The 27,483-nt window shown below is 41.4% G+C and overlaps 1 protein-coding gene across 1 annotated transcript in view; it reads left to right on the forward strand.

The window, feature by feature from the left end:
• The window catches only part of GARNL3 (GTPase activating Rap/RanGAP domain like 3), a 156,382-nt gene that overhangs the window by 6,238 nt on the left and 122,661 nt on the right, over positions 1–27,483 (forward strand). The window contains 1 exon segment of the mRNA XM_010367849.2: positions 15,834–15,903. Coding sequence (XP_010366151.2) covers positions 15,834–15,903 — 70 coding nt within the window.

The raw sequence follows: 27,483 nt of genomic DNA on the forward strand, positions 1-27,483 counted from the left end.
GGCTGAGGTGGGTGGATCACTTGAGCCCAGGAGTTCAAGACCAGCCTGGGCAACATGATGAAACCCCATCTCTTCCAAAGATGCAGGAAAATTAGCTGGGCATGGTGGTGTGTGCCTGTGGTCTCAGCTACCTGGGAGGCTGAGGTGGCAGGATCACCTGAGCCTGGGAAGTTGAGGCTGCAATGAGCCATGATTGTGTCACTGCACTTCTGCCTGGGTGATAGAGTGAGAACTTGTCTTAAAAAACATATAAAAATTTTAAAAAAAGATTATGCATTGCAGCATCATTAGTAATATGCTAATTAACCTTTAAAAGTTAAAAGGTTGAAAACCTTTTAACTAGGGGCTTGGTTAAGTAAAATATGGTATGTCTACTCAATATAAGAAAAAATACAAGAGGCCAGGTGTGGTGGCTCACGCCTATAATCCCAGCCCTTTGGGAGGCCGAGGTGGGTAGGTCACCTGAGGTCAGCAGTTCGAGACCAGCCTGGCCAACATGGAGAAAACCCGTCTCTACTAAAAATACAAAAAATTAGCCAGACGTGGTGGGGGACACCTGTAATCCCAGCTACTCAGGAGGCTGAGGCAGGAGAATCGCTTGAACCCAGGAGGCAGAGGTGGTAGGGAGCCGAGATCGCGCTATTGGGCTCCAACCTGGGCAACAAGAATGAAACTCCGTCTAAAAAAAAGAAAGAATACAAGAACTTCTTTGTTACTGATTTAGAAGGATTGCTGAGATACATTAAATGAAAAGAACAAGGAGTAGGATTGTGTATAGTGTGCTACCATTTGTGTAAAAAGGGGGAAAGGGGAAGATGTATTTCTGTTTTTAAAAAATACATACAATACCTCTGGGAGTTACACAAGAAAAAATAAAGGTTGCCTGTGGGAGAGGAAATGGGGGGCTGGGAGGCAGAAGATAGGGAGACGTTTTCCTGTACAGTCTTGTATACTCTGAGTTTTGAACCAACTGAATGTGTTATCTCTTTAAATAATAAAATACAAATACATAGATAAAGTCATACACGTTTCAAAAGCAACATGGTGGTGGGAGCAGTAGGAGGCCTGGTGACTGATTCGATGTGGGATGTGAGAGAAGACATGGGAGATGACTCTGAACTTTGCAGCTTGAGTGACTGGCAAGAGGGCAGTCTTCTGCTAACAGAGTCAGGAATGCAGGCGTGGCAGTAAGTCTGATTAGGGGCACATGATATTTTGGGGGCTACTGGGGTATCCATGGAACCATGTCCAGTATTTTGAAGTCTGAGTTTGCAGTTGGGGAGAAAGATTCGAGTTGGAGATTTGGTTTGGAGAGTCATTAGAACAGAGCTAATATGTGAAGACTCAGGCACAGTCGAGATTTTCAGGGAGGGAGGTGGATTGAGTAGAAGGGAGAGGGATGTGGATCATCACCGTTCAAGGTGACACAGAGTTAAGGATGCTGCTCATAGACTGCAAGCACAGAACAGAACTCGTTTGTTGCTGCTCCTTGTGCCCTAAGAACAGGGAGGAGGATGGTCTCACTCCCTGCCAGGACGTCCTGGCCCTTTTCTGGATGCTGTGCTCACTGTTGAGCTCAGCATCCCCTGCAGGAATAACTGGTAAAAGTAATCATTTTTCCTCAAGGAGGTTATGCCATTACTAAGAATTCTATTCCTTTGACTATTTCAGTCTTTGCTTCTTTCAACTTTCATATTCCTCAAGGACCAGTAACCCATTTTTGGTGCTAACCTCATCTCAAAGTACAGTACAGCACACCATAAGGGCACACTATAAATAGGGATTAGATAGTATTACTATTTTTAATCAGTGCTTTTAAGAGGCAGAAGGCAATTGTTTGGGCTGTCCTGCCCTAAATTCACCTTAGCCAGCACTCATTTTTATAAATCTAATTTTGCCCTTAGAAACAGGCTGGTTATTTTCTTGTCATCTCCTATAGTACTAAATGTTCTTAGTTCAAATACTTTTGCTTCCTGTGTTTCCATAAGTTTGGCTTATCTATTATTTTGCTTTCTGTGAAGAACATCCCCCTTCCCTCATCATTCTCAATCACCATTGATTTCATAGTTGTTTTTTTTTTTTTTCAGGAGACTATCTCAGAATCAGAGCAGCTTAGTGAAGTAAATATTTTAGAAAATCTTTCAAAAATATAGTTTGACCTTAAAAGCACAGAGTAAGCTGCTTTTCTTCCACTACGTGGTCTGAATGTGTCTGAAGAAAGACAGAGCACAGATAACATGGAGTGGACCTAAATTGGTCCAGAAATTTGGAATACAATAGGGAGACCATTTGAAAAGTAGCTCCATGCCCCCCAATCCCTTAATGCAAAATTCATGTCAGTTCCACAGCATTTATTTTTATGTTTGAGACTAAGAATTTCTCACATATTGGTATTGGCAATGAAAGGGATCAGAATATGCCACCCCAAAATACACCACTTTGGCAGAAGGATTATTTTGAGCTGAAGGCAGTTGAAAAAAAGCAGACACAGGAAGAGCTCTCTGCCCTTTTTCTATCTGCCTAAAAGCAGGGCATAAATTTCCCCTTGTGAAGATGCCCCCTTCCCTTGCCTGCACCAAGAGGAGAACAACGCTTATCACCAGAGATGGAGATAGAGATGAGACACATGCTACTAAATAACCTTTAACTACCATTAGTTTCCCCCACATATACCTTCTAACAAGTTACCAGCCCTAGAAACCCCAAACCCTTTTTCCTTTGTCTGGTCACTTCTCCACAATTTATCACCCTTTGTCAAAATAGTATATAAGCCCCCCAGTGTAAGTGCCTTTTTGGATTTTTATTTGTTTTCTGTGGAACTTCCCTGCATGTAAAATTAAACATAAAACTTGTATACTTTTTCTCCTGTCAGTCTGTCTTTTTCCAGTTAAATTTGCAGGCCTCAGGGAGAAAACTAAGAGGGTAGAGGAAAAGTTTTTCTTCCCTGATGGTTACGTTCCTAAAGCAAGAAAATTGTAGACTACACCAAATTCTGGCTTGCCCCTAGCCGTCTACAGAGAACTTTTTTCTTCTCTGTTGATGAGAAGCATGGATACACAGCCTGTTTATTCATATATTTATTGTGTAAGCTGGACACCACAGTAAGTGCTTCATATGTCTTTTTTCATTAAATCCAATGGGAAGGCACTATGATGATAAGTATTTGTTGAGTTAACTCATTAATCAAACCATCAAACCCCATTATATAGTTGTAGGAACTGAGGTCCATGAAGGCGATGTTTATTGCCTAAGATCAGGCAGTGAGTTAGTGGTGAGTCAGACAGGGCTAAGTGGATTCCAAGCAACATTTATACACATATAATTTCTTTACACATGTAGATATTTTTTAAGTTTAAGTGCAGAGTTCTATATTTTCTGTATATGATCTTTGTTTTGGAATTTTTTGTTAAGCTATAATTTACATGCAATAAAATGCAGATATCTTAAATATACAGTGGAATGAATTTTGACAGTTGTAACTGATTGATTTTTTAATGTTGTGGTGTCAGTCAGTTCCTCTTAATTGCATTATCTATGTATTGAGAAACATCAATATCTAGACATGGGGAAAGTCATCATGAACTGACAGCTAGTGAGCCATGTCACAATTTATTCACTGTGATTGCTCCCACAGTATTTTCTTTGTTCACTTATATTAGTAGCATCGTATTAACCCCTGAAACAAATTTTTTTGGATGAACCTGAGGCAATATTTATAGCATTTTTATGTCTGACTCAAAAACAAATTTCATGAATATGCTGTATAAGGCAGTTCACTTCAGCTGTTAGTGGAATTGTGAGCCGAGGGATTGTCTCATGGGCCTATGAACTGGTCTGTGTATTTGCCCCGTCCCTTCTTTATTTTTTTTTAATTTTTTTATTATTTATTTATTTATTATTATTATTATTATACTTTAAGTTCTAGGGTACATGTGCATAACGTGCAGGTTTGTTACATATGTATACTTGTGCCATGTTGGTGTGCTGCACCCATAAACTCGTCAGCACCCATCAACTCGTCATTTACATCAGGTATAACTCCCAGTGCAATCCCTCCCCCCTCCCCCCTCCCCATGATAGGCCCCGGTGTGTGATGTTCCCCTTCCCGAGTCCAAGTGATCTCATTGTTCAGTTCCCACCTATGAGTGAGAACATGCGGTGTTTGGTTTTCTGTTCTTGTGATAGTATGCTAAGAATGATGGTTTCCAGCTGCATCCATGTCCCTACAAAGGACTCAAACTCATCCTTTTTTATGGCTGCATAGTATTCCATGGTGTATATGTGCCACATTTTCTTAATCCAGTCTGTCACTGATGGACATTTGGGTTGATTCCAAGTCTTTGCTGTTGTGAATAGTGCCACAATAAACCTACGTGTGCATGTGTCTTTATAGCAGCATGATTTATGATCCTTTGGGTCCCTTCTTTAGACACTTCCTCAATGTAGCTGGCCTCACCCTCCCCTGTTACTCCCAGCCTGCTTTACAGAAGGAAAAAAACTGAGGGGACATGATGGCTCTCCTCAGATATTTGAGATATTTGAAGGGCTTTCCTATACAAGTGATTTTAACTTGTTTTATATGGCCCCAAAGGACTGGCTGGCTTGCTTGCATTCATTCACTCTTTCATTTAACAAAACCCCACCAAGTACTAAGTCTGTACCAGATAGTATGTTAGGTGTTTAGGCTCAGTACTGAAAAAAACCAACAGGGAACCCATTGTGAAGCTTAAATTGTAGGTGGGGAGGTGGGTGTTAATCAGATACCCTCTTTGTAATTCCTAGTTTGGGAGGGAGAGTCAGGAAGAAGGAGGAGTTTGGAGGGGGCATTCTAGGAGCTAAGGGCAGCTCAGCAAATGGAAGGGAATAGGAGAAAGGCAGTATGGCTGGAGTGCTGAGCGGGGAGTGGTGCCAGACTAGGCAGGTGGTTGGGGGTGTGGGAGTGATGGTGAAGAAGTTAAGAAAAGATGAAGGATGTAGGTGTAGGACCAGCTGGTGGAGATAAAGGTGTGATGGATTTCAACTCAATATAGAAAAAGGCTGTTTAACAGGAAGAAGGGAGGACCTGGGTTGTGGGGGTGTTTCTTATCACTGAGAGTGTGCAAGTAGACACTGGATGGCTATTTTTCAAGTATCTGGTAAAGCCTTCACAATTGCAGATAAAAGATTAGACACTAGAAGGTCCTTAAGTCTCTGGACTTGGAAGTCTCTGAAGTCTCTTCTAACCCAGTGAAAGAAACAGAGATGAGATGGCTTCCTGGGATTTTGTAGAGAAGATACCTTTCATTGGCATCTAGTGGGTGGGAAATGAGTTGATCAGCATCTCTTAGGGTGACTGTAACAGAATCACCTATTAACTGTATTTCAGTTTAAAATTTAGGTGCTTGGATCCCATTCCTGAAGATTCTGATTGAGGAGGTCTAGGGTAGGAACTGGACATTTGCTTATTTAGATGAAAAATATTATAAAGCAAACTTTAAAACTTTTGCATGGAACAATAGAGACTATCTTTAGGAAATCATGATAGTGAAGGATTTCTTAAGTCAGAAAAGCAAAGACCATAAAGGAAAAGATTGAAAATGTCTACATTAGAATTTGAAAACTTAATGCTTAATCAAAGATATCAGAAACAAAATTTGAAGAGAAAAACAACTATCTGGAAGTTGTAACAGAAAAAGGTTGGTAATTTGTTAACCAAAAAGGGTTGGTATTCAGAATATACAAATAATATCTACCAATTCTCACGCCTGTAATCCCAGCACTTTGGGAGGCTGAGGCAGGCAGATCACTCGAGATCAGGAGTTTGAGATCAGCCTGGCCAACATGGTGAAACCCCATCTCTACTAAAAATACAAAAATTAACCAGATGTGGTGGCATGTGCCTATAATCCCAGCCACTTGGGAGGCTGAGGCAGGAGAATCGCTTGAACCCAGGAGGGAGAGGTTACAATGAGCCAAGATCACGCCACTGCACTCCAGTTCCAGCATGGGTGCCACAGCAAGATTCTGTCTCAGAAAAAAAAAAAAAAAAAAATCTACCAATTAATTGGAAAAACACCAACAACATACAAAAAAGGAAGGGGCAAAAGATTTGGAAGAGGCAAACCATGAAAAACGTAGCCCAAAAGGCCGATAAGCAAAGAAAAAGATGTTCAAGCTCTTGAGCTATCAGAGGAATGCAAATTAAAGCCATACCTCAGTGAGACATCGTTTCATATTCCTCAGACTGGCAAAAACTAATGTCCGACAATCCCAAGTGTTAGCTAGACTGTGGAGCAACTAGAATGCATATGCTGCTCATGAGAGGGTAAAGTGGCACACTCACTTTGGAAAACAAATGTGACACTATGTAGAAAAAATAACAGTGCACACATCATGACCTTGCAACTTCTCTCCTGGGTATGGAATCTAGGGATATGATTGCACTGGTATTCAAGGTGGCGTGTAAAAGGATGTTCTTTACAGCATTATTTAAACATTGGAAACAACCAAAATGTCCAACAATAGGAGAATGGAGGACATTGATGCAGCAGGGTATCATATAGCACTTAAAGTGGGTGGGTTAGAGCTACAGGCATCACCATGAACAAATCTCAAGAGCAAATTGTTCAGCCAGAGGAGTTAGTTGCAGGAAGATATGCATGCTATATAGTATTTACTTGTGTAAATTTTTAAAACATGCTAAACAATGCAGTATATTGGAAGTGAGTAAGTACATAGTATAAATATAAAACTATGAGCAGGAAGTATAAGCCCAATTAGTGATTGTTTCAGGGGAGGGAGAGATGAAAACGGGGTCAGGGAGAGGTACACAGGAGTTTTATATCTGTAATGTTCATTATATTATTCTTCATTATACTGTATGTTGAAATATTTCATAATAAAACAAGTTAGAGACAAAATTCCAGGTGATTCTGATACATAGCTAGGTTTGAGAACCAAGAGCTAGAATCAGTGCTTCTCAGATTTCAATGTGCATATGAATCCCAGGGAAATTTTGTTAAAATGCTGATTCTGTTTCTTAGGTCTGGGGTGGGTCCTGGGACACTGTATTTCTCACCAGCTCATATCAAAAGACCACACTGAGCAGCAAAATCACAATGACCTTGGTGTTCTCTAGGAATCTTGCTACCTAGGGACTGTGCAGAAACACCTGTTCCAAATAGTAGGCATCCCTTCAGGGTCTGGGCACAGCTGGGGGTAGATCTTGTGAATCCCAGTGGGGAAACCTTATGAACCTGGAGAGACAGATTTTCGAGGGATTTCCCCAAAGAAGTAGATCTGCAGGTGGTTAAGGGAGGTATGCCACAACATATGTTGTCTACGGAATTATTTTCCTTATATTAAGTTTCCGTTTAATACAATTTGGTCATGCATTTATAGATCCCATGTGGAGTGCTGTTTCCCAAACTAAATTATACTCTGGGCTGGAAAACCCTCAAGTCTTGACCTTACAGGAAAAGAGAAGCCAAGGTCGCTGTCACTGAAGAGTTAAGAAAGGAGGGAGCAGGTGTGCAGACATCGTACTTCACAGGAACCACTTAGTTGGTAATGTTTCCCAGGTTTCTGGATGGTGGGTCTTGAGCTGAGAAGAGTGTGACAGACCTCCCCGGCTTCTGCTGTGGGCACCCACACCCGAAGACTGCATATGCTACTGACGAAGGGGATAAAAAGAGGCTGTTTTACAGTTTGCCAGATTTGCTATATACATATTGTGCTTTGCTTGCACAATATTTTTGTTCCTGTGAAGTCCTGTGTACTTTGTGTCTTTCTTTCCCACTGCACTGTAAGCTGTATGAGAGCAGGGACCACATATCTCAGGTTTAGCACCTGGCACAGTGCCTGGTACCTTGTAGGTATTCAGTAACCTTTTTTTTAAGTGAGTGAAACTCAGATACAGTATTTTAAATTAAACTTTTTACTTTGAGATAATTATAGATTCGTATGCAGTGGTAAGAAATAACACAGAGACATCTCATGTACCCTTTACCAGGTTTCCCCCAGGGGCAGCATCTTGTGTAACTATAGTAACTACAGTACTGTATTGCAAGCAGGAAATTGACATTGATACCTTCCACTGATGTTTAGATTTGCCCAGTTTTACATGCAGTTTAATTGCATGTGTAGGTTCCTGTATCTACCTGTATTCACAGACAAATACAGAACAGTTCCATCCCCAAAGGCTATCTTATGTTGCCCTTTTATAACCACACCTCCCTCCAACCTCCCTCTATAACTCAGTCATTTCAAGAATGAATCATACAATTTGTAACCTTTTGGGATTGACATTTTCCACTCAGCATGATTCCATGGAGATTCATCCAAGTTGTTGCATACATCAGTAGTTTGTTCCTTTTAATTGCTCAGTAATATTCTGCGGTGTGGAGGTACCACAGTTTGTTTGACTGTTTGCCCTTTGAAGGACATCTAGGTGGTTTCCAGTTTTTGGCTGTTATCAGTAAAGCTGCTTTGAACATTTTTGTGCAGGGTGTTGACCATACATTTTCATTTTTCTGGGATAAATGCCCAAGAGTGCAATTGCTGGGTCACATGGTAACTGCATATTTCACTTATAAGAAACTGCCAAACTGTTCCGAAGAGGCTTAGCTTAAAATTTGATAGTCCCACCTGCCATGGATGACTGGTCCAGGTTCTCTATTTCCTTGCCAGCATTTGGTATGGTTACTATTTTTTATTTTAGAGATACAATAGTAAAGGCACTGATAGAGATCATTATTGAAAGGAATCTTGCAGTGAATTGCCACAAGACTTTATTAATGTTAGTAAACCACATAAATTTCAGGGGCACATGTCTGCCTCAGAAACTTAGTGGACACACTGATTCTGTAGGAGGTGTGCTTTCCAAAATTAGAGAAAAGAGAAGTAGAATGAGAAGGATGGCTGAAAAACAGTAAACAATAACTTCAAATGTACTTGAAAGTATGTCTGAGAATGTGTACTGGCAGTTGGTGGGGGGTGCAGGGAGAACAGAAAGGGAAAGGAACCCACCTGTGTTCAAGTAGAGCAAATGTAGTAATTTATTCAGAATTAATTTATTCAACAAATATTTATCAAGTGCCCTGTTATGAACCAGGAACTCTATAAGGTACATCAGAGCATGGTGATGGCCAAGACAGGTAAGATCCATGACAGTTAGAATAACTAGCATTTATTTAACGACTACTGTGTGCCATATGATCTCTTTCAGTCCTCCCGTGGAGACAGATACTGTTTTAACCCCCCATTGCAATAAGGAAACAGGCTCAGAGAGGATAAGTAACTTGTCTGAGGTCACAGTGGTCGTGTGTGATGGAGCTGAAATTCAAATCCAGGAGTATCTAACCACTTTATGGTTGGTGGATCTTGCTAAGGGATGGTAAACTTTAGATCCTGGTACAAGGAACACATGGTATTGTACCCCCAGAAACACAACAGGGGAGCAGGGAACCGTCTGGAGAGTTAGAAGAATCAAAGTGCCCTGATTTCCTGTGTCCCCTTTTGCTTTGGAAATCTTTCTGCTTCCTACTTCCTATGTCTCAAAGGCCTTCAAAGAGGACAGAATTGTTCCATTTCATTATTAGAAGTTAATGTGGGCCAGGTGCAGTGGCTCACACTTGTAATCCCAACACTTTGGGAGGCCAAGGCAGATGGATTGCTTGAGGCCAGGAGTTTGAGAGCAACCTGGACAGCATGGCGAAATCCTATCTCTACAAAAATATGAAAATTAGCCAGGTGTGGTGGTGCGTGCCTATAGTCCCAGCTACTTGAGAGGCTAAGGTGGGAGGTTTGCTTGAACCTGGGAGTTCGAGCCTGCAGTGAGCTGTCATGCTGCCACTGCACTCCAGCCTGGGCAACAGAGTGAGACCCTGTCTCAAAAGAAAAAAAGAAAAGAAATTAATGTCATCACATCCCTGCTTTTCTGTGGCACTTTACTTATCTTCAGGAGGAGAGACAGCTGGTCCCTTCTGTGCAAGAAGCTATTCTAGCACCTGTTGTTAGGAGGCCCTGGGTTCCCTACAAGCCTAAACCTACAGTCTGGCACATGGTTTAGCTTCTCTGTCCCTCAGTAAGGAGAATCCCTTCCATCTGTTTTTTACTGTCTGCCTATTGTGGGGCAGTGGCTGAGGCCTTTTCCTAGAGCTCCTGACTGTTGGTAGGCTTCTGAACAACTGCCTGTTACTTCTCACAAATTCTCTTCACTGATCTAGAAGAGTCTCCCTTGTCGCTGTTGGCCTTAACTCTTCCACCAGGCCTGGACACTGCTGAGGCCTGGCCTTGTGGGGTCTGTTGTGAGGTCAGCACTAATCTCAGGGTCAGTTGAGTGATGACCTGGATCACTGAGTTTGGCTTCCCCTTGGGGGCTGGCTGACTCCCTTTTCTTTCCTTATCAGTTTTAACAACTCTTGACTCTTTGGAGGAGGTTGTCCTGCTTTCCAGGAATGTGACTTACATCGTGGAAATCTGTCTAGTTTCTACGTGGAGCTGGAAATCTTTGCTCTCATCCCAGACCATATTTAGAGATTTAACATGGAGGTCCTCAGCTCTGTTCATGCCTGCGAAGTGTGATTCAGCATCCTCACACGTTAAATTGCCAAAGCAGGAGGGTTTATATTTAGAGCCTGGACCACGTTGCCTGTGAGAAGCTTGAAGTTCTTTTTGGTACTTCAGGTCACTTCCTCTAGCCAGGTTTCAAAGTCTCTTCCCCCGTCATGGCAACAGTGGGTCCCAGGTATTTTCTAGGTGAGGTCAAACTGCTAGGCCAACGCTTTTAGGGAGGAGATGTAGTGCCGAAGCATGATGCCACCCTCAGCGCTGCCCAGGGAAGCCTGCTGCTTGGCCCTGGGTCTCCCTTACTGCTACCCAGGGATAAGAGGCAAAGCGTTTTATTTAAAATTATTTTAAAAGTTAGTAACCACTTATGCCAACTTTCTAAAAACCCGAGAGGCATTCATATTACTAATAAGAGCTGGCTGGATGTGGTGGCTCATAGCTGTAATCCCAGCACTTTGGGAAACTGAAGTGGGAGGATCACTTGAGGCCAGAGTTTGAGACCAGCCCTGGAAACATTGTGAGACTCCCCCCCACCCATCTCTACAAAAAAATATTTTAAAAGTTAACCAGGCATGTAGTCCCATCTACTCAAGAGGCTAAGGTAGGAGGATTGCTTGAACCCAGGAGTTCAAGCCTGCAGTGAGCTATAATTAAACCACTGCACTCAAGCCTGGGCAACAGACATTGTGCTTAGAACCTTGTCTGCTTTTTCTTGTTTATTCTTTATAACCCTGCTAAGTAGATGATATTTTCAATTGCATTGTGCAGATGAAGGAACTAATGCCCGGAGAGGTTGAGAACCCATATCTGTGACTGAAGTGCATGCTTTGAGGGACTACATTGCATCTCCTCCCATGGATAGAAACCTGGATTAAGGCCTTATCCTTCCTTATAAAGAGTGCTGCAGAATGGTTAACAGGTTTCCCGGGATTCCTGAGTCATCTGGAAAAGGAGTATGTTTCAAAGCATTGTTTGTGGACCACCTATATTAGGATTCCCCTGGCTGCTTGTTAAAATCACAGATTAACTGACTTACAACCTCTCAGAATAGGGCCAGGGAATCTGCATTTTTGCAAAGCTCAGACTCTAGTCTGAGCAACATGTCCTCTGACATGGTGTCAGAATTTTTTTCACTGACACACTAATCAGTTTCTGGGTAGGCCTAAAACCAACAGTAGGGATTTGGGAGACTATACTACAGGGGTTGGCAAACTTTTTCTTTAAAGGGTCAGTTTGTAAATAGTTTGGGCTTTGTGGGCCGTATGGGTCTCTGTTGGAGCAATTCAACTCGGTGCTGTTGTAATCCAAAAGTAACCATAGACAGTTCATAACCATTGGGCATGGCTATGTTCCAATAAAACTTTGTTTTCAAAAACAAGCGGTGGGCTGAATTGGGCTGTAGTTTGCCAACCCCTGATCTAGAGTCATCCTGGCCCACCAGCCCTCTGACAAACCCTGTTTGTGGACCTTATTCTTACACTACTTTCTATTAGAGCTGTATCAACTAAGATAAAATTACCTAATATAACAGGTAAACCTTGACTCCTAGTGACTTAAGGCAATAAAAGTTATTGCTCACTCATATCAGAGTCCAGTGAAGCTACTCCTGGTTAGAATCTTCTATGTGGTCATTTAAGACCCAGGCACCTTCATATTGTGGCTGTATCCCTCTTGGGCCCCAGAGTCCTCTCTGTGAAGCTAGCAGATAAGGAAAGAGACCAAGGATTATTCATGGGAAGGTTTTTTGGTTTTTGGTTTTTGGTTTTTGGTTTTTTTTTTTGAGATGGAGTTTTGCTCTTGTTGCCCAGGCTGGAGTGCAATGGTGCAATCTCAGCTCATCGCAACCTCCGCCTCCTGGGTTCAAGTGATTCTCCTGCTTCAGCCTCCCAAGTAGCTGGGATTACAGGCATGCACCACCATGCCTGGCTAATTTTGTAATTTTTTTTTTTAGTAGAGACAGGGTTTCTCCATGTTGGTCAGGCTGGTCTCGAACTCCTGACCTCAGGTAATCCTCCCCCTTCAGCCTTCCAAAGTGCTGGAATTACAGGCATGAGCCACGGTGCCTGGCCCTTATGGGAAGTTTTTATGGGCTGGGTCTGGTAGAGGTGCCCTTCCTTTCTACCCATATTTCTTTGGCCAGAGCTGTTATTGTTTGGGATCCAGAAACTGATTTCTCAAGTCCATGAGGCGCTTGGTCTCTCGATTCATTCTGTTTTCGTCTATCTTTGCTTGAAACCCCTCCAGTTTTTTCCTGGGCTTGTCTCTTCGTTGTGAAGAACCTTGTTAAGTTCAGCCAAGAGGAGCCAGTGCTCAACTTCACTCTGATTGTTTCTAGCCACTTTCCCTAGAGCTGCAGGCTTGCTGAGTACATGGTCCACCTTCTGAATGACTGCAGGTATAAGTTTTACCAAATATTTTGCTACCATCTAATACAGATTTCTATCTCTTCAGCCTCTGAGATCCGTTTCCTCACTGGCTGCTGCCTGCCTACTACTTTAGGTTGTTGTTATTGTGGCACTTCTGTATTAGTTCAGGTAAAACGGCAGCTTTAACAGGTAGACTCAAATTCTACCTGATTAACACAACTAAATGTTTACATTTTGCTCACATCATATTCTAGTACAGATGTTTTTCGTGGTGTAGCCTTCCATACAGACATTCTTCATGGTGTGGCCTTCCTTGTGGTCAGAGACCCACGTTTTTCCATATTGAAGCTCTGCCCTCCTGCAGGTCTCTACAGCCTCTCTGTCCAGCTGGCCACAGGCTAGGAGATCAGGCACATTTCAGAGGATGTGCTGGAAGTGATGCATATCCATCACTTCAGCCTATATTGTCTTGGCCAGAGCTCAGTCACATGGCCACACATCCTGCAAGAGGGACTGGAAAATGTAATCCAAGCCCAAGACAAAAGGAGGACAGGTTTTGGCATGCACATAACGGTGGCTGCCTTAAAGGCCAGGACTCTGGATTGAGGGAATAATGACCAGCAGAGAATAATAATGGCTCATTAGTGGGGGTGGCAGTGGGCAGCCTGCCCTGGTAGAAGAGGTGCTATCAGTCTTTAGCTAGTATGATTCAAAAGATATACAAATACCTTCATTAATGCAATAAGCATTTACTGCATGTCCGCTATGTGCCAGGCAGTAGGCCAGACACTGGGCCTTGGGAGGAGAACAAAGCTCCCCTTGGAGCTCTGGGTGAGCCACTCTACTCATAACCCTTGTGCTGGAGGCCTAGAGGCCAGAGAGCGTAGGAAGGGAAGAGGGAAGTGGCTAGGTCTTTTTAACCTGGCTGGTTTGAGTGCCTCCTACAACCCAAGAAATGTAGCCCGTATAGGTCAGCTTGGTTCCCACTATTAGCAAGCATCCCTCTGTGGTATATTGAATGAAATGTAATATGGGGGAAGGGAGGGCAACACACAGTGGACATTCTCTTTATAGCTCACTCCCTGGTTGTTTTCATAGGACATTGTTTTCCTTCTGTGAGGCATCTAAGGAAGGTGGTGGGTCTAGGATGTAGGGTTATGTGTTTGTGTCTGGCTGCTGGTAAAGTTAGGGAATTGGCACCATGTTTCAGAACCCCCTCAGCAGAGCTGATGGCAGCACAGGGAGGACCCAGTGCTCCATATCCTCACTTTTTTCGTGTTCTTGGCTATTCATGTTAGAAGCTGTTGCTGTTGTTGATTTCCTAGTGGGCCTGGCTGAAATTGAAGCGTCGAGTTGAACTCTGGGCAGACAGAGCATTTAGTCAACAGCCATTGGGCATCCGCTCTGTGCCCGATCTCTGTCCAAGTCCACCAGCACTCCTCTCACTGGAGCGGCCAGTAATGCGGGCTTGGTCACTGATATGTAGGGCAATGGCAGTAGCTTCCAGGAAGGTTTTCAAAACGGGCTAAGAAAATGGGCATAGAGGACACATTTAATACAGACTGGAATCGACCGTGGAGGGAAGGTTTTTATTCTTTTTTGGAGATTTTTGGGTAGAAAATCTTATCACTAGAAGCAAGAATGTAGCCTGGGTAATTTCTGGAACACTTTCAAACTGCATGCATTGATTTGTTGCCCATTTTCAGCTAAGAGAGGGAGGACTACAAAAGGTTAAATTTCTCATATAAGATTAATTCAGCCATCTCTGTGAGATGGTGGAAGCAGAATACCATTAGACTCTCTAATCTCATTTCTCTCATGCTGTCTTTCTTGGAGCCTGTCAAACAGTGTCCTGGCAGAGAGTCAGTTCTCTGCTTGCTAAACATCAGAGTCAGTCTCTTTCTGCATGTGCCAAGAGGGCTGTAATGTAGAAAATGTAACCTACCATTTAAGGAAGGATGAAAAGGTACTAAATGCACCTTTCTTTGCATGTTAGATCCCAAATATTTTGAATCTAGTAAACATGTTATTCCTATGTAATTTTATTTTCTATGTTATCATAGAGTTATTTGCATGACATATTAGAACCAAACTTATTAAAACTGTTTATATTTTGTGGATCTCATGTGGTTTCATGAGTATTGCTTGGGTGCTAAATATACTAACTAATAAGATATGTGCCTTTTGAGTGTGCAACTGTGCATTCAGGATGAAAACGTAGTAACAATTTTGCCCTTGTTTTAATTGCTCTTCAACAACATGTGATTTTTGAAATCTGATGTAAGCCTTTTTTGGGGGTGGGTAGCTGCTGCTATGTAAAAAGCTGAAAATACTTGGACACTAGATTTTCTGTTAGTTCTGGTTTTTTTTCATATTGCCACATAAAAATCCTAAATTAAAGGGGGATAGGGGGTGGAGCCTACCAGGATTGTGAAGTTTCTTTCTCTTACTTAAAATATAGCATTAAATAATGCTGGTTATTTTTATGTTGCATATTTGGGACAAAGAGGCTCTCTTAAACGAAAGATAATTGCAAGATCCGGTTCAGCAGCTTTGTCCCTTGCCTCAAGTTTACTGCAGGGCTTCTCTCCTCTCTGGTTATACAGAAATGAAATTATAAACCACCAGTAGCCTTGGAAATTTCAATCGATTGCAAATGACTAAATATTTAATTCAATCATTGCCTATACTTCCAGGGATGACTCTGACATCTGCTTTTTATTGAGGGCTTCATGAAAGCCAGGCTCTGCAATGGCTGCTGGGGACTGTGTCTGTTGCAAGGAGGCTCCCCTGCAGTGAGGAGCCGGGGCACTGCAAGTCTATTCCATAGCAGCCCTTTTTGCAAATGGTAGTTGATTTTTGCAGAAGGTTTGTGGCCAGATCGCTATGTATAATACTGATGAAGCATTTTTGTTCCAGCTCTGTCTCGGAAGACCTAGGCTGTAGACGTGGGGATTTCAGTAGGAAACATTATGGATCTGTGGAGCTGGTAAGTTTATGCTGTCTGTACAGTGGTAGTACATTGATTTAGATTTAGAGACGATCGCCAAGCTCATCAGATCTTTTGTTGTATATTTACTGTTAGACCATGTGGGTACAGTGTAAGGATTGGATTGGAATAAATAACTACACAAAGGCTATGATAATTTGATCATCTTTATTTATTTGTTTTGATTGTTACATACTTTTAATCTTGTCTTCCAGTTTGTTAAAAATATGTTACGGCTTGGTATTTTTCTCTGTGTATATAATTAAATAAAACAATTTATGAATTAAGAAAGGTGGCATTTGGCTTATATATGATCTTTTTCCTAAAAGTTTATAAATCTAGTTTTCAAGGTTTAAATATTATTGAAATACATATTCTGATTTTCTGTATCTTTGCTTTCTGGGTATGTGGTAGGCGTTAGAATATTTATGAGAGCTATTTTTCCTGTTAAAAGCATATTGGTTGGACTAGATAAATGACTATTATAGATGATCAATATTTGGAATGAAAATATCTACATTTTCCTTAATGAGAGACATCGGGGTTTGTGCTATGATTTTTAAAAATTGTATGTTTTCATTTTAAAAGAGCCATAATGAAAGCATATAATAGTCTCAGTATTTTTTAAAGATAGAATGTGATTTTTTCCAATTATATGGAAATCTGAACAAATTTTCAGAAAAGAAATGTGCTCATAAAATTGTATCGATTATTATTTAACACTATTAATGATGTTGTCTACTATTTCTATTTATTAAAAATGAGTTGCTTGTATCTATTTCTGTAGTACCCAATTTTCCCCTATAGATATAAGCTGCATCCTTGCAGAGTTTAAGTAGTAGAAACATTTATACCAGAGTTGTGTACCAGTGGCGTTCTACTTGAACTCAAGCATATATTATAGACTTGACTGTACCTAGCCTGGAGCTGGGTGTTCTTGAAAAGATAAAATTAGTAAAAGATTTGGTCCTTGTTCTTAAGGAGCTTACTCTCCTCTGGCTGGGCAGATAAGACATGTAAAATATCTGAAGAATGAATTTAGCCACATAAAAGATACTTCAGTTGATTCACTCAACACCTGTTCTGTCTGTCACTGGTGACACCACACCACTTAGACCACCACCTCCCCTGAAGGAGCAGGTGCATAGCTATAAGTCAGAGTAGGAATTGATACTGTGAAAAAGATGCATGTAGAGCACCAGGGGGGTTCAGAGAAGGGAGGAAGCATCCATTCTGGCCAGGGATCTCAGAGACACACCATGGAAGACCTTGTGGAGAGCTGTGGGATATGGGTTGGTGGCAGAGAGGATAGACAGTGGGTATGAGCCAACAGCATGATTCCTGGCAATGCCATGTTCCAAGACAGTGAGCAAATGGTCCTGCCTAGCAAAGAGCTTTGTGATTACAAAGCAAGCAAGCTTTGGAATCAGGTAGGCCTGGGTTCCTATACCAGGTCTATTACTTATCTTTGTGACCAATTAGGTTACTTCTCTGAACCTCAGTAATGCTGAAGAACATGTGCTCTGAAGTCATTCTTGTTTCATCATTCACTAATTGTATGATCTTGGACTTCCTTTGGCATCAGTTTTCTCATCTATAAAATGGGGATATTTCTATTATCTACCTTAGAGGGTTGTTATGAGGATTAAATGAGATCATGTACATAAAGTACTTAGCACATAAGCACAGTTTATGTTAACTAGCTGCAGACATAAAGACAAAATTCAGGCCGGGCGCGGTGGCTCAAGCCTGTAATCCCAGCACTTTGGGAGGCCGAGACGGGCAGATCACGAGGTCAGGAGATCGAGACCATCCTGGCTAATGCAGTGAAACCCCGTCTCTATTTAAAAATACGAAGAAAAACTAGCCGGGCGAGGTGGCGGGCGCCTGTAGTCCCAGCTACACAGGAGGCTGAGGTAGGAGAATGGCGTAAACCCGGGAGGCAGAGCTGGCAGTGAGCTGAGATCCGGTCACTGCACTCCAGCCTGGGCGACAGAGCGAGACTCCGTCTCAAAAAAAAAAAAAAAAAAGACAAAATTCAGCAGCAAAAGTAGAGCCTTGACTGTCAGGTGAACACTTTGGACTTGGCCTAGTAAGTAATATGGAACTCTTATAAACAGTGACGATACTACTTGGGAGAGATAACATGGGTGTGAAAGATGGACTCTTTAAAGATGTGGGGAAATCACAGAATATCGGAATGGAAAAGTACTTGAGAGCAGTGGTTCTCAAACTTGAGCAGACATCAGAACTCTCTGGAAGGCTGATTAAAACATAGATTGCTGGGCCCTAGTCCCAGAGTTTCAAATTCAGTAGATCCGAGGTTAACCTACAATTTCCAATTCTAACAAGTTCCCAGATTGATATTGATATTGCTGGTCCCAGGATCACACTTTAAAAAGCTCTGTCCTAGAGGACCTCAGCTAGGTCATCAGTTATCCTCGGCCTGATGAGGTATCCAATCGACCAAACATTGTTCAATCCATTTGTTCACATTTTTCCTCTGGGGCCATGACTGTGTGTATGTGTATTTGTAGTTGACTTTTTAGAATATTATAAAATAAAATATAGGCCGGGCGCAGTGGCTCAAGCCTGTAATCCCAGCACTTTGGGAGGCCGAGACAGGAGGATCACGAGGTCAGGAGATCGAGACCATCCTGGCTAATACGGTGAAACCCTGTATCTACTTAAAAATACAAAAAACTAGCCGGGCGACGAGGCGGGCGCCTGTAGTCCCAGCTACTCGGGAGGCTGAGGCAGGAGAATGGCGTAAACCCGGAAGGCAGAGCTTGCAGTGAGCTGAGATCTGGCCACTGCACTCCAGCCTGGGTGGCAGAGCAAGACTCCCGTCTCAAAAAAAATAAAAATAAAAATAAAAAAAATATATAAATATATTTTAAAATTCCATGTATAATCTTACCTTTCAGCAACTGTTTTCATCTCCTTTTGGTACCTTCCAGTCCTTATAGCTACAAACTTCATTTTTACATTGTTATAATGAAATTATATATTTAATTTTGCATTCCTCTTTTTCCATTTATACTGTATTTTCTAAATATCTTCTCATATAGTCTTCAGAGTCATATTTTAATGGGTATATGATAGGCCAACAGAGTGATAAATTATTATCTGTGTAAATTTTATAAAATTAGGTCGTTTCTTGTTTTCCCATATTAAAAATGACGTGTGCTGGTGGTTGGAAAAGTTGGGAAAAGTGAAATGAGCAGAGCTCCACTCTTGTTATCTGAGGATCTCTTGAAGTTCTGACTGCAGTGTTTTAAAAGGAGAGTGATGTTTCCTCTCACTTCTGAACAACAGAGTATTATTAAATTACAAACCATCATGTGTCGTAGGTTTATGAAAAAGTGAGTTTGACTTTTCTTATGCCTGGTGTGATGAAAATCGTTGGGAACCCAATAAGTGTTGGGCGTCTTGGAACTCAGACTTTTCAGAAGGGCACCTAAGATTATATAAAATTGAAATGTTAATATGAACTTCTCCTGACCTTGAACAAGTCACAAGTCTTGTGAAGAATGAAGCTCGGCCATTCATATCAGTAATGAGAGAAGACTTAGGGCTTAGTTCTCTAGGTTCCCATCCTGCCTTAGTTTGGTGATGAGAAGATGGAAACCCAGATCTTGACAGACTCGTGGGAGAGCTACTTAGCATTCTTTCAACACATATTTATTGAGGGTCGTCCATGTGTCAGGCACTGTGCAAGTCACTAAGAGTGAGGGGAGAGAAGCAAAACCATTTTTCTGCTCTCACGGAGCCTTCGCTTTAGAAACCAGTAGCCTCACACTGTGTCCCCAGGCTGTGTTGTATCTGGATCTCAGCTGTGTCCCTGCCTTAACCAGGGATTGTTTCCTGAACAGAGATCTGTTCACTCTAGGTCAAGTATAAAGCAATTCACTGAAAGGATATGGGTGAATCTCACGGAAGGGAAGTGCAGCTGCGCCTCATGTGATGGAAAGCCAGCAAGCCACTCTTCTTTCTCTCTGGTCCAAATGCTTTCTTGTCTTTACATTTCTCTGTGTCTGTATCATTCTCCTCTCTGCAGAACAGCTTCCTCTGATGGCACAGTTGCCTCTCTCCAGCTCACTTTTCCCAGCAGCCAAAGTGGTGTTTTCTTTTTTAGTTTATTTTTTATGGTGGTAAAACAGGCACAACATAAACTTTTCCATTTTAACTATTTTTAAGTGTACAGTTCAGGGGGCATTAAATACATTCATTTTGGTGTACAACCGTCACTGCTATGCACTTTCAGAATGTTTTCCGTCATCCCAAAATGAAACTCTTTATCAATTAAACACTGTATTCCTATTTGGCAGTTCCTCAAAAAGCTAAAAACAGAGGTTTCCAGCCCCAGGTAACCTCTATTCTACTTTCTGTCTCTGTGAATTTGCCTATTCTAGATACCTCCTGTAAGTGAAATCGTGAAATATTTGTTCTTTTGTATCTGGTTTTATTTCTCTTAGCATAATATTTTCAGGGTTCATCCATGTGATAGTGTGTATCAGAATTTCATTCCTTTTTATAGCTGAATAATATTCCATTGTATGGGTACACCATATTTTGTTTATCCATTTATCTGTTTTGTTTGTTTGGTTGTGAGACAGGATCTCGCCTTGTCACACAGGCTGGGGTGCAGTGGCACAGTCATGGCTCACTGCAGCCTAGACCTCTTGGACTCAAGTAATCCTCCTTCCTCAGCCTCCCAAGTAGCTGGTATTACAGACACATGCCACCACACCTGGCTAATTTTTTTTATTTTTAGTGGAGACAAGGTCTCTCTATGTTATCCAGGCTGGTCTTGAAATCCTGGACTCAAGCAAGCCTCCTGCCTTGGCCTCCCAAAGTGCTGGAGTTACAGGCATGAGCCACCGCACCCAGCGTGTTTACTGATTCATCTGTTAATGAGTTGTTTCTGCATTTTAGCTATTAAGATTAATGCTGCTATGAAAATGGTGTACAGATACCTATTGGAATCCTGCTTTTGATTCTTTGGAGTATATTAACTAGGAGTGGAATTACTGGATCATAAGGTGATTCTGTTTTTAGCTTTTTGAGGAACTGCCAAACTTGTTTCCACCATGGCTGTACCATTTTACATTTCCACCAGTAATGCACAAAGTTTCTAATTTCTCCACAATCTTGCCAACATCTGTTATTTTCCATTTTTAAAATAATAGTCATTGTAATAGTGCAAAGTGGTTTCTCATTGTAGCTTTGATTTGCATTTCCCTAGTGATTAGTGATGTTGAGCATCGTTTCATGTGCTTACTGGCTGTTTGTATGTCTTCTTTGGCGTAATGACTATTCAAATTATTGGTTCATTCTTGAATTGGGTTTTTGTTTTGTTTTGTTTTGCTGTCAGTTTTTAGGAGTTCTTTTTGTATTCTGGTTATTTGTCCCTTATCAGATGATTTGCAAAAATTTTCTTCCATTCTGTGGCTTTTTTTTTTTTTTTTTTTTTACTCTGTTGATAGTGCCTTTGATGCACAAAAGTTTTTAATTTTGATGAAATAAAATTTATTATTTATTGTGTTGTCTATGCTTTTAGCGTTATATCCAAGAAATTATTGCTAAATTCAATGTCCAGAAGATTCTCCCCTATGTTTTCTTCTAAGACTTTTATGGTTTTAGCTGTTACATTTATGTCTTTCAGCCATTTTGAGTTCGTTTTTTCTATGTGGTGTGAGGTAAGAGTCCAGCTATATTCTCTTGCATGTGGACATCCAGCTTTCCCAGCACCACTGGTTGAAAAGAATGTCCTTTCCCTATTGAATGGCCTGGTACCCTTGTCAGAAATCAATTGACTATAGATGTGAGGGTTAGTTTCTGGGCTTCCCTTCTATCTCATTGGTCCATATGTCTGTCCTTATGACAGAATGATGTTTTAAAATGTTGACAGCACAATGTCTTTTCCTTCTTAAAATGTTTCTTCAGCTGTTCATTGTACTTCAAGGTCAGACCATGTACCAAGCCCTACAAGAACCTATGTGATCCCTACCCTGCCTTTCTCTTTCACCTTCTTTCATGCCGTTTCCTCACTGTGCCTCAAATGTCTGGCCTTTATCCTGGTCTCTAGAACATGCTGAGCTCTTCCCTATCCCAGGATCCCTGTGCTTACTAGTCATTCTTACTGATGGATTCTTGGGGCTTCTCACGGTTGATCTCAGCTTAAATACCATCTTCTCAGAGGGGCCTCCCCTGACCATCCCATGAACGTTAGTTTCCTCCTCTGCTATTCTCTAACTCAACATCCTATTTGTTTTCTTAGCAGTGCTTATCACAATCTATATTCATTTCATTTACCACTTACTACTCTGTCTTCTTCATTGTTTTATTTCTAGAACCTGGCACAGGGCCTGGCACATACTATGTTCTTATAAATTTTTTTTATTACTGAAGTGATTTCTGCCCCCCCGCCCAGTCCCCATGGTTTACATGGGTTACAGCTGTATTGGCCACTGTGGTCTCTTCATTCTTGGATCCTAATTTCAAATTCCAAATAGAATACTATGGATTGTTTCCTCTTTGTTCAGTTATCTATCCCTGATTCAAACACTTGTGCTCAGGGTAGTGGGGTCATGGACTATAAACATGGCTTTTGAGGCCCATTCCCTCAGCAATGCTTGTGGACAGGGCAGATTTTCTCTGGAGATGATACAGACAAGTCAGTTTCAAAGAAGAGCATGAACTGAGCTGCAACTCCCAAACTGTGTTCATTAACATTCCTTCATATAGCGATAATTTAAAAGCTCAAACTAAAGGCACTTAGTGAAAATTTCTTCCTCTGCTGATGGACTCCCTTATCTCTGAACTTTTTAAAATACCATAAATAAAGGTATAGATTAAAATACCATAAATAAAGGTATAGATGAACTCCCTAAAAATAGGAATAATGTTTATTTGCCACTGTATCTCTAGAACCAAGCACAATGCTTAGCATTAGTTACTTAGTTACTATTGATTGAATGAGTGAATGATCCAGTTGGATTGAAATTAGAGAGTGGCCTAACTCATCAAAAATAAATAAAGGAAAGAGAAAACAAGCCTCTTTGATTCCCCTCCCAACCAATATACTTAGACTCATTAGCTCACAGTGCATTTCATCTAAAGCGTATACCATTTTTCTTCCTGATGAATTGCAAGTCATGTCTCTCATGGCGGCATTCTGGGCAATACACAGCTATCACACCATCAACCATTCTTCATCACTTTATATTGAAATCTGTCAGAAAAAGCACAAGATTGTTTGTAGCTTTTATTGATCTTTTTTTTTGGCCTTTAAACTGGATGGCTAGGAAATTGATACAGTATCAATGATAAATGGTATCGGCAGGATATAGACCTCTCCCCTCCCCAGCCCAGCTGCTGACTCTCATAAAACCCCGTATCTTAATACTTCTGGGTAAGTAATGATCTGCTGGTGATTTCAAGTCAGGATAAAACATGGTAGTATATTGTCCATTCCTTTTTAAGCTTGTTTCTTAATAACTCAAACCTGCATTTAGATGAACTGCGTGCATGCTCCCCTGCTATATAGGAAATAAATATATCAGTGCTTCTCTATACAGATAGCGTGATTTCATTGTCATGAACTCAGGGCAGCCTCAAAAGGTATCTGGCTATGCTGTCTAATAACTACCAAAAGAGTGGTTGATGATGAACTTGCTTGGCATCTGCAGATTTTAACATTTGAGGTTTTGACTGAGGACTCTTGGAGTCTGATGTAGTAAGTTGTATTTTTGTTCAGGCATGGATTGGAATTATACCTGTGGGACTGTTGTACAGAAAGACGATGCTTTGCTAATGAGTGATTTAACTGCCTGTCCAGCATCCCTAACACAACTCAGTTTTGTGCTCTACTCGAGGTTAAGTAGGGTTTTTGCTTTCAAAGGCATTTTATGGGAGAAATTATATTCTATCTAGTATTACCAAACTGAGAAATTAGTGAAGGTACCAGCATATTTCCCTCAGGAACATCAAAACATCAAGACTTCAGCATTCTATAGCTAAAATCATAATTTTGACAGATGTTCTTTAAAATTTATCTGGTTTGTATCTTTGTCTCACATAGCAGGTCAGCCCTTTGTGTGTGTGTGTGTGTGTGTGTGTGTGTGTGTGTGTGTGTGTGTGTGTGTGTGAAGGAGTTTTCTTGCTCTGTCCCCTAGGCTGGAATACAGTGGCTCGATCTTGGCTCCCTGCAACCTCCGCCTCCCAGGTTCAAGTGATTCTCCTGCCTCAGCCTCCTGAGTAGCTGGGACTACAGGCACACACCACAATACTTGACTAATTTTTGTATTTTTAGTAGAGATAGGTTTCACCATGTTGGCCAGGATGGTCTCGATCTCCTGACCTTGTGATCCACCTGCCTTGGCCTCCCAGTCAACTCTTGTGGATACCTCCAGATACAACATACTATCTTAGAACATTCACCCACGAGTTAACATGTTTTAAATCTATGGCTGGTGCTTTTTTGATATTTTTACTGCCTCTGTTGGTGATTGGTAGTGCTCACTTTTAAACTCTTTCAGGCCAAAATTATTGTAACCATTTTCTGTGATGTAGAATTTTGAGACCTTAATCGTTACTTTTTATACATTAGAATGGAATCAGAAATCTTATATTCTGGTTATTATTTTATTATTTTTATTACTCGTTTTAACATTTTATTCAACGCTTACCATGTACCAGTCTCTGTTGAATACTTTAGATGTATTTATTTATTTAATCCCCACGAAAAACCATATGAGGTAGGCATTATTTGATTAGGCCACACACTGTGGATGCTCAGAAGACATTTGTGAATATTAAATGGATTCCCATTTAACTGATGATATCAGAGCGGTCCCACAGCTAGGAAGGAGCAGGAGTGACATTTAAACCCAGGTCTGTCTACCTCCAAGAGCCCCTGCGCTTAATCTCTTCGCCTGCAAGCCCATGCTCTTAAAGCCCTGCTGTGTATAGAGTGTTTCCTAAGAAAATTAGGTTGATCGCTAGAACAAATACCGCTGTCCTTAATCAAAAGCATAAAGTAGCTCTGCTTTAAGTTTCCATTCCAACATATAATTTCAAACTGTTTTTCATCCAAATCTTAACAAAACCTTGCTGTTAAGAATGTCCATAAGGAGTTATCCAAAGATATGCCCATGCCTTAAATGGTTTAAATTTAATTCCTAGATCAAGCCCAACCATAAGTTAGCCACAAACACTCAGCCTAGCTTTGTTGGCCCCTCTCAGACTTGCTTTTCTTGACTTGTACCATGGCATTATGCCTTTAACCTGCATTGATGGACAGAGTGGGAAGCAGCCAGACAGATCTTGGTGGTGTGTTGTTTGTAGGATGCTGCTAAGAATTTTATGTTTGTCATATACAGAGTCTCCTTTAAAAAGACCTATGAGAAAAAATTTTTCTCGGGACCAAAAAATGCCATGCTTCTCCTGAGAAGCTGGTTTGTTGTTAACCTTGTAAGCAGTGGGAATCCTGTAAATGAAAGGGCTTTTCCTGTTTGCATTGGCTCCTAGGAAGCTCAGAACTCCATTTGTGGCTTACCTCTAACAGTCTTAAAGGACTTTATAACATACATCCTCATCCCATTCTCTTGTTTTCAGTTTATTTACCTACACTTGATTTTTCCTTGTTCTGAGGGTGCTCAGTGTCTCATTTTATCCTTTAAGTAAGGTATATGTAAGTAAGCTGCTTTTAAATCCTTTCTAAAAAATAAAGTAGAGCATAAACATGAAAGTGTTTCTGTATCTAGCCCTTAACAGCATAATCCTTCTGTCCTCCATTGACAGAATTTTGGTTTGTAGAATAGCTTTGACGCTTGTCTCCTCCCTACCCTACTTTTTGATACAGTATGATTTTATGACCTATTTTTCTAGGATCAACAAAACTTGGGGAGAATTAACACCACCTGACCAGCCATTTGGTGACCATCTTGAGCTCCGAGTGCTGTGTTAATGACATGCATAGCTGGGGCACAAACTGTAACAAATCCACCAGCTGAACACATGCTGTAATAAGAATACCAGACAACTTCTCCAAATTTTCCCAGACAAAATCAACCTTGGGAAGAGCCACCTCAGTGATACCAGACATCAGCATGCTCTCCAGTTTCAAAACCAGAGTTACAGGCACCCCACTCCCTCCTTTCTGAGTCCTGACTTCCTCATGCTCTCCCTAGAGGCCACAGGAGTCTCCCATTCCTGTGCCACTCAAGGCTCTCCTCCTCAGGGCAAGTCTCTCTGCACCTCTGTGCTGCTCTCCTGCAGCCACCTTGGCTTGGCTCACAATCTGAGGCTCCTCAACCTTATGCTGGTATCCTGGGAGTCGCTGTTCTTTGACTCCAGTAGTCTTCAACTGATGGGATATGGTCCCCTGATGTATATAAAAACATTTCCAAATTTTGATCACTGTATAATAGTTTATTTTTCATATAACCAGAAATACAAACTGTGAACAAACCACTTACCTGGTTAACTCTTCAGCAAAGGAAATTGAGTGGAGCGGTTTTCTACCTTGATTGTGCTTTCATACACTCAGGAGGCAAAATTCACTTAAGTTTCTAAACACGCAGACTTTCTTGGTGTCTGTTTGGTAACAGCCGTTGCCTTGCGCACCTTACTTGCACCAGATCATTCTCTGCCCTGCATCATGGCTTGTCATGTGCCCGCCTCAACTTTCAGATAAGCAAGACCAGGCTCAGCAATATACGTCATCTGTTGTAACAGGAATAAATTTTAAACTTGATTAAAATATATAATGTAATATACCTTTATGTACTGCTCTTAGCAATAGAATATATTTTGTTTTCTCAAAGTTACTTTTTTCAGAACCTATGTTTTCTTCTGAACTTATGCAGGCCTTCCCTCAAAATTGTAGTATTCATGTGTCATGAACATGCATAGAATTTGAAAACCACTCTTTTACCTCTTTGGGGCTGTTGAAGAGGAATTTGGTGTTTTTGCCAACCTTTCCCCACATGGGCTGTGGACTTTAAGAGCTCTCTTTGTGGCCAGGCGTGGTGGCTCACGCCTGTAATCCCAGCACTTTGAGAGGCCAAGGCAGGCAGATCATGAGGTCAGGAGATTGAGACCATCCTGGCTAACACAGTAAAACCCCATCTCTACTAAAAATACAAAAATTAGCCAGGCACGGTGGCATGCGCCTGTTGTCCTAGCTACTCAGGAGGCTGAGGTGGGAGAATCACTTGAACCCGGGAGGCTGAGATTGCAGTGAGCTGAGATCTCACCACTGCACTTCAGGCTGGACAACAGAGCGGACTCACTCTCAAAAAAAAAAAAAAAAAAAAAAAAGAGCTCTCTTCTTTTAGGCCCTCAGAGGAAAGTCTAGCCTATTTAACTTATTAACTGCCCCTTGGCAGGCAACTTGGAACAAGTTTCCCTGGGGTGCAGGATCCAAGATAATTTGAGGCTTCATCAACCTCTCTCTTGGTGCCCTTAAGATGGAACCCTTGTCTTTCAGCTTTCTCCTGTCTCAGGGCAAGTTTCTGTTTTCTTAGGGCATATATCCATTCCACAGGTTAGAACAGCTTTTCGCCCTGTTTG

The sequence above is a fragment of the Rhinopithecus roxellana genome, chromosome 16 (genome assembly GCF_007565055.1).
Source record: "Rhinopithecus roxellana isolate Shanxi Qingling chromosome 16, ASM756505v1, whole genome shotgun sequence".
Lineage (NCBI taxonomy): Eukaryota > Metazoa > Chordata > Mammalia > Primates > Cercopithecidae > Rhinopithecus > Rhinopithecus roxellana.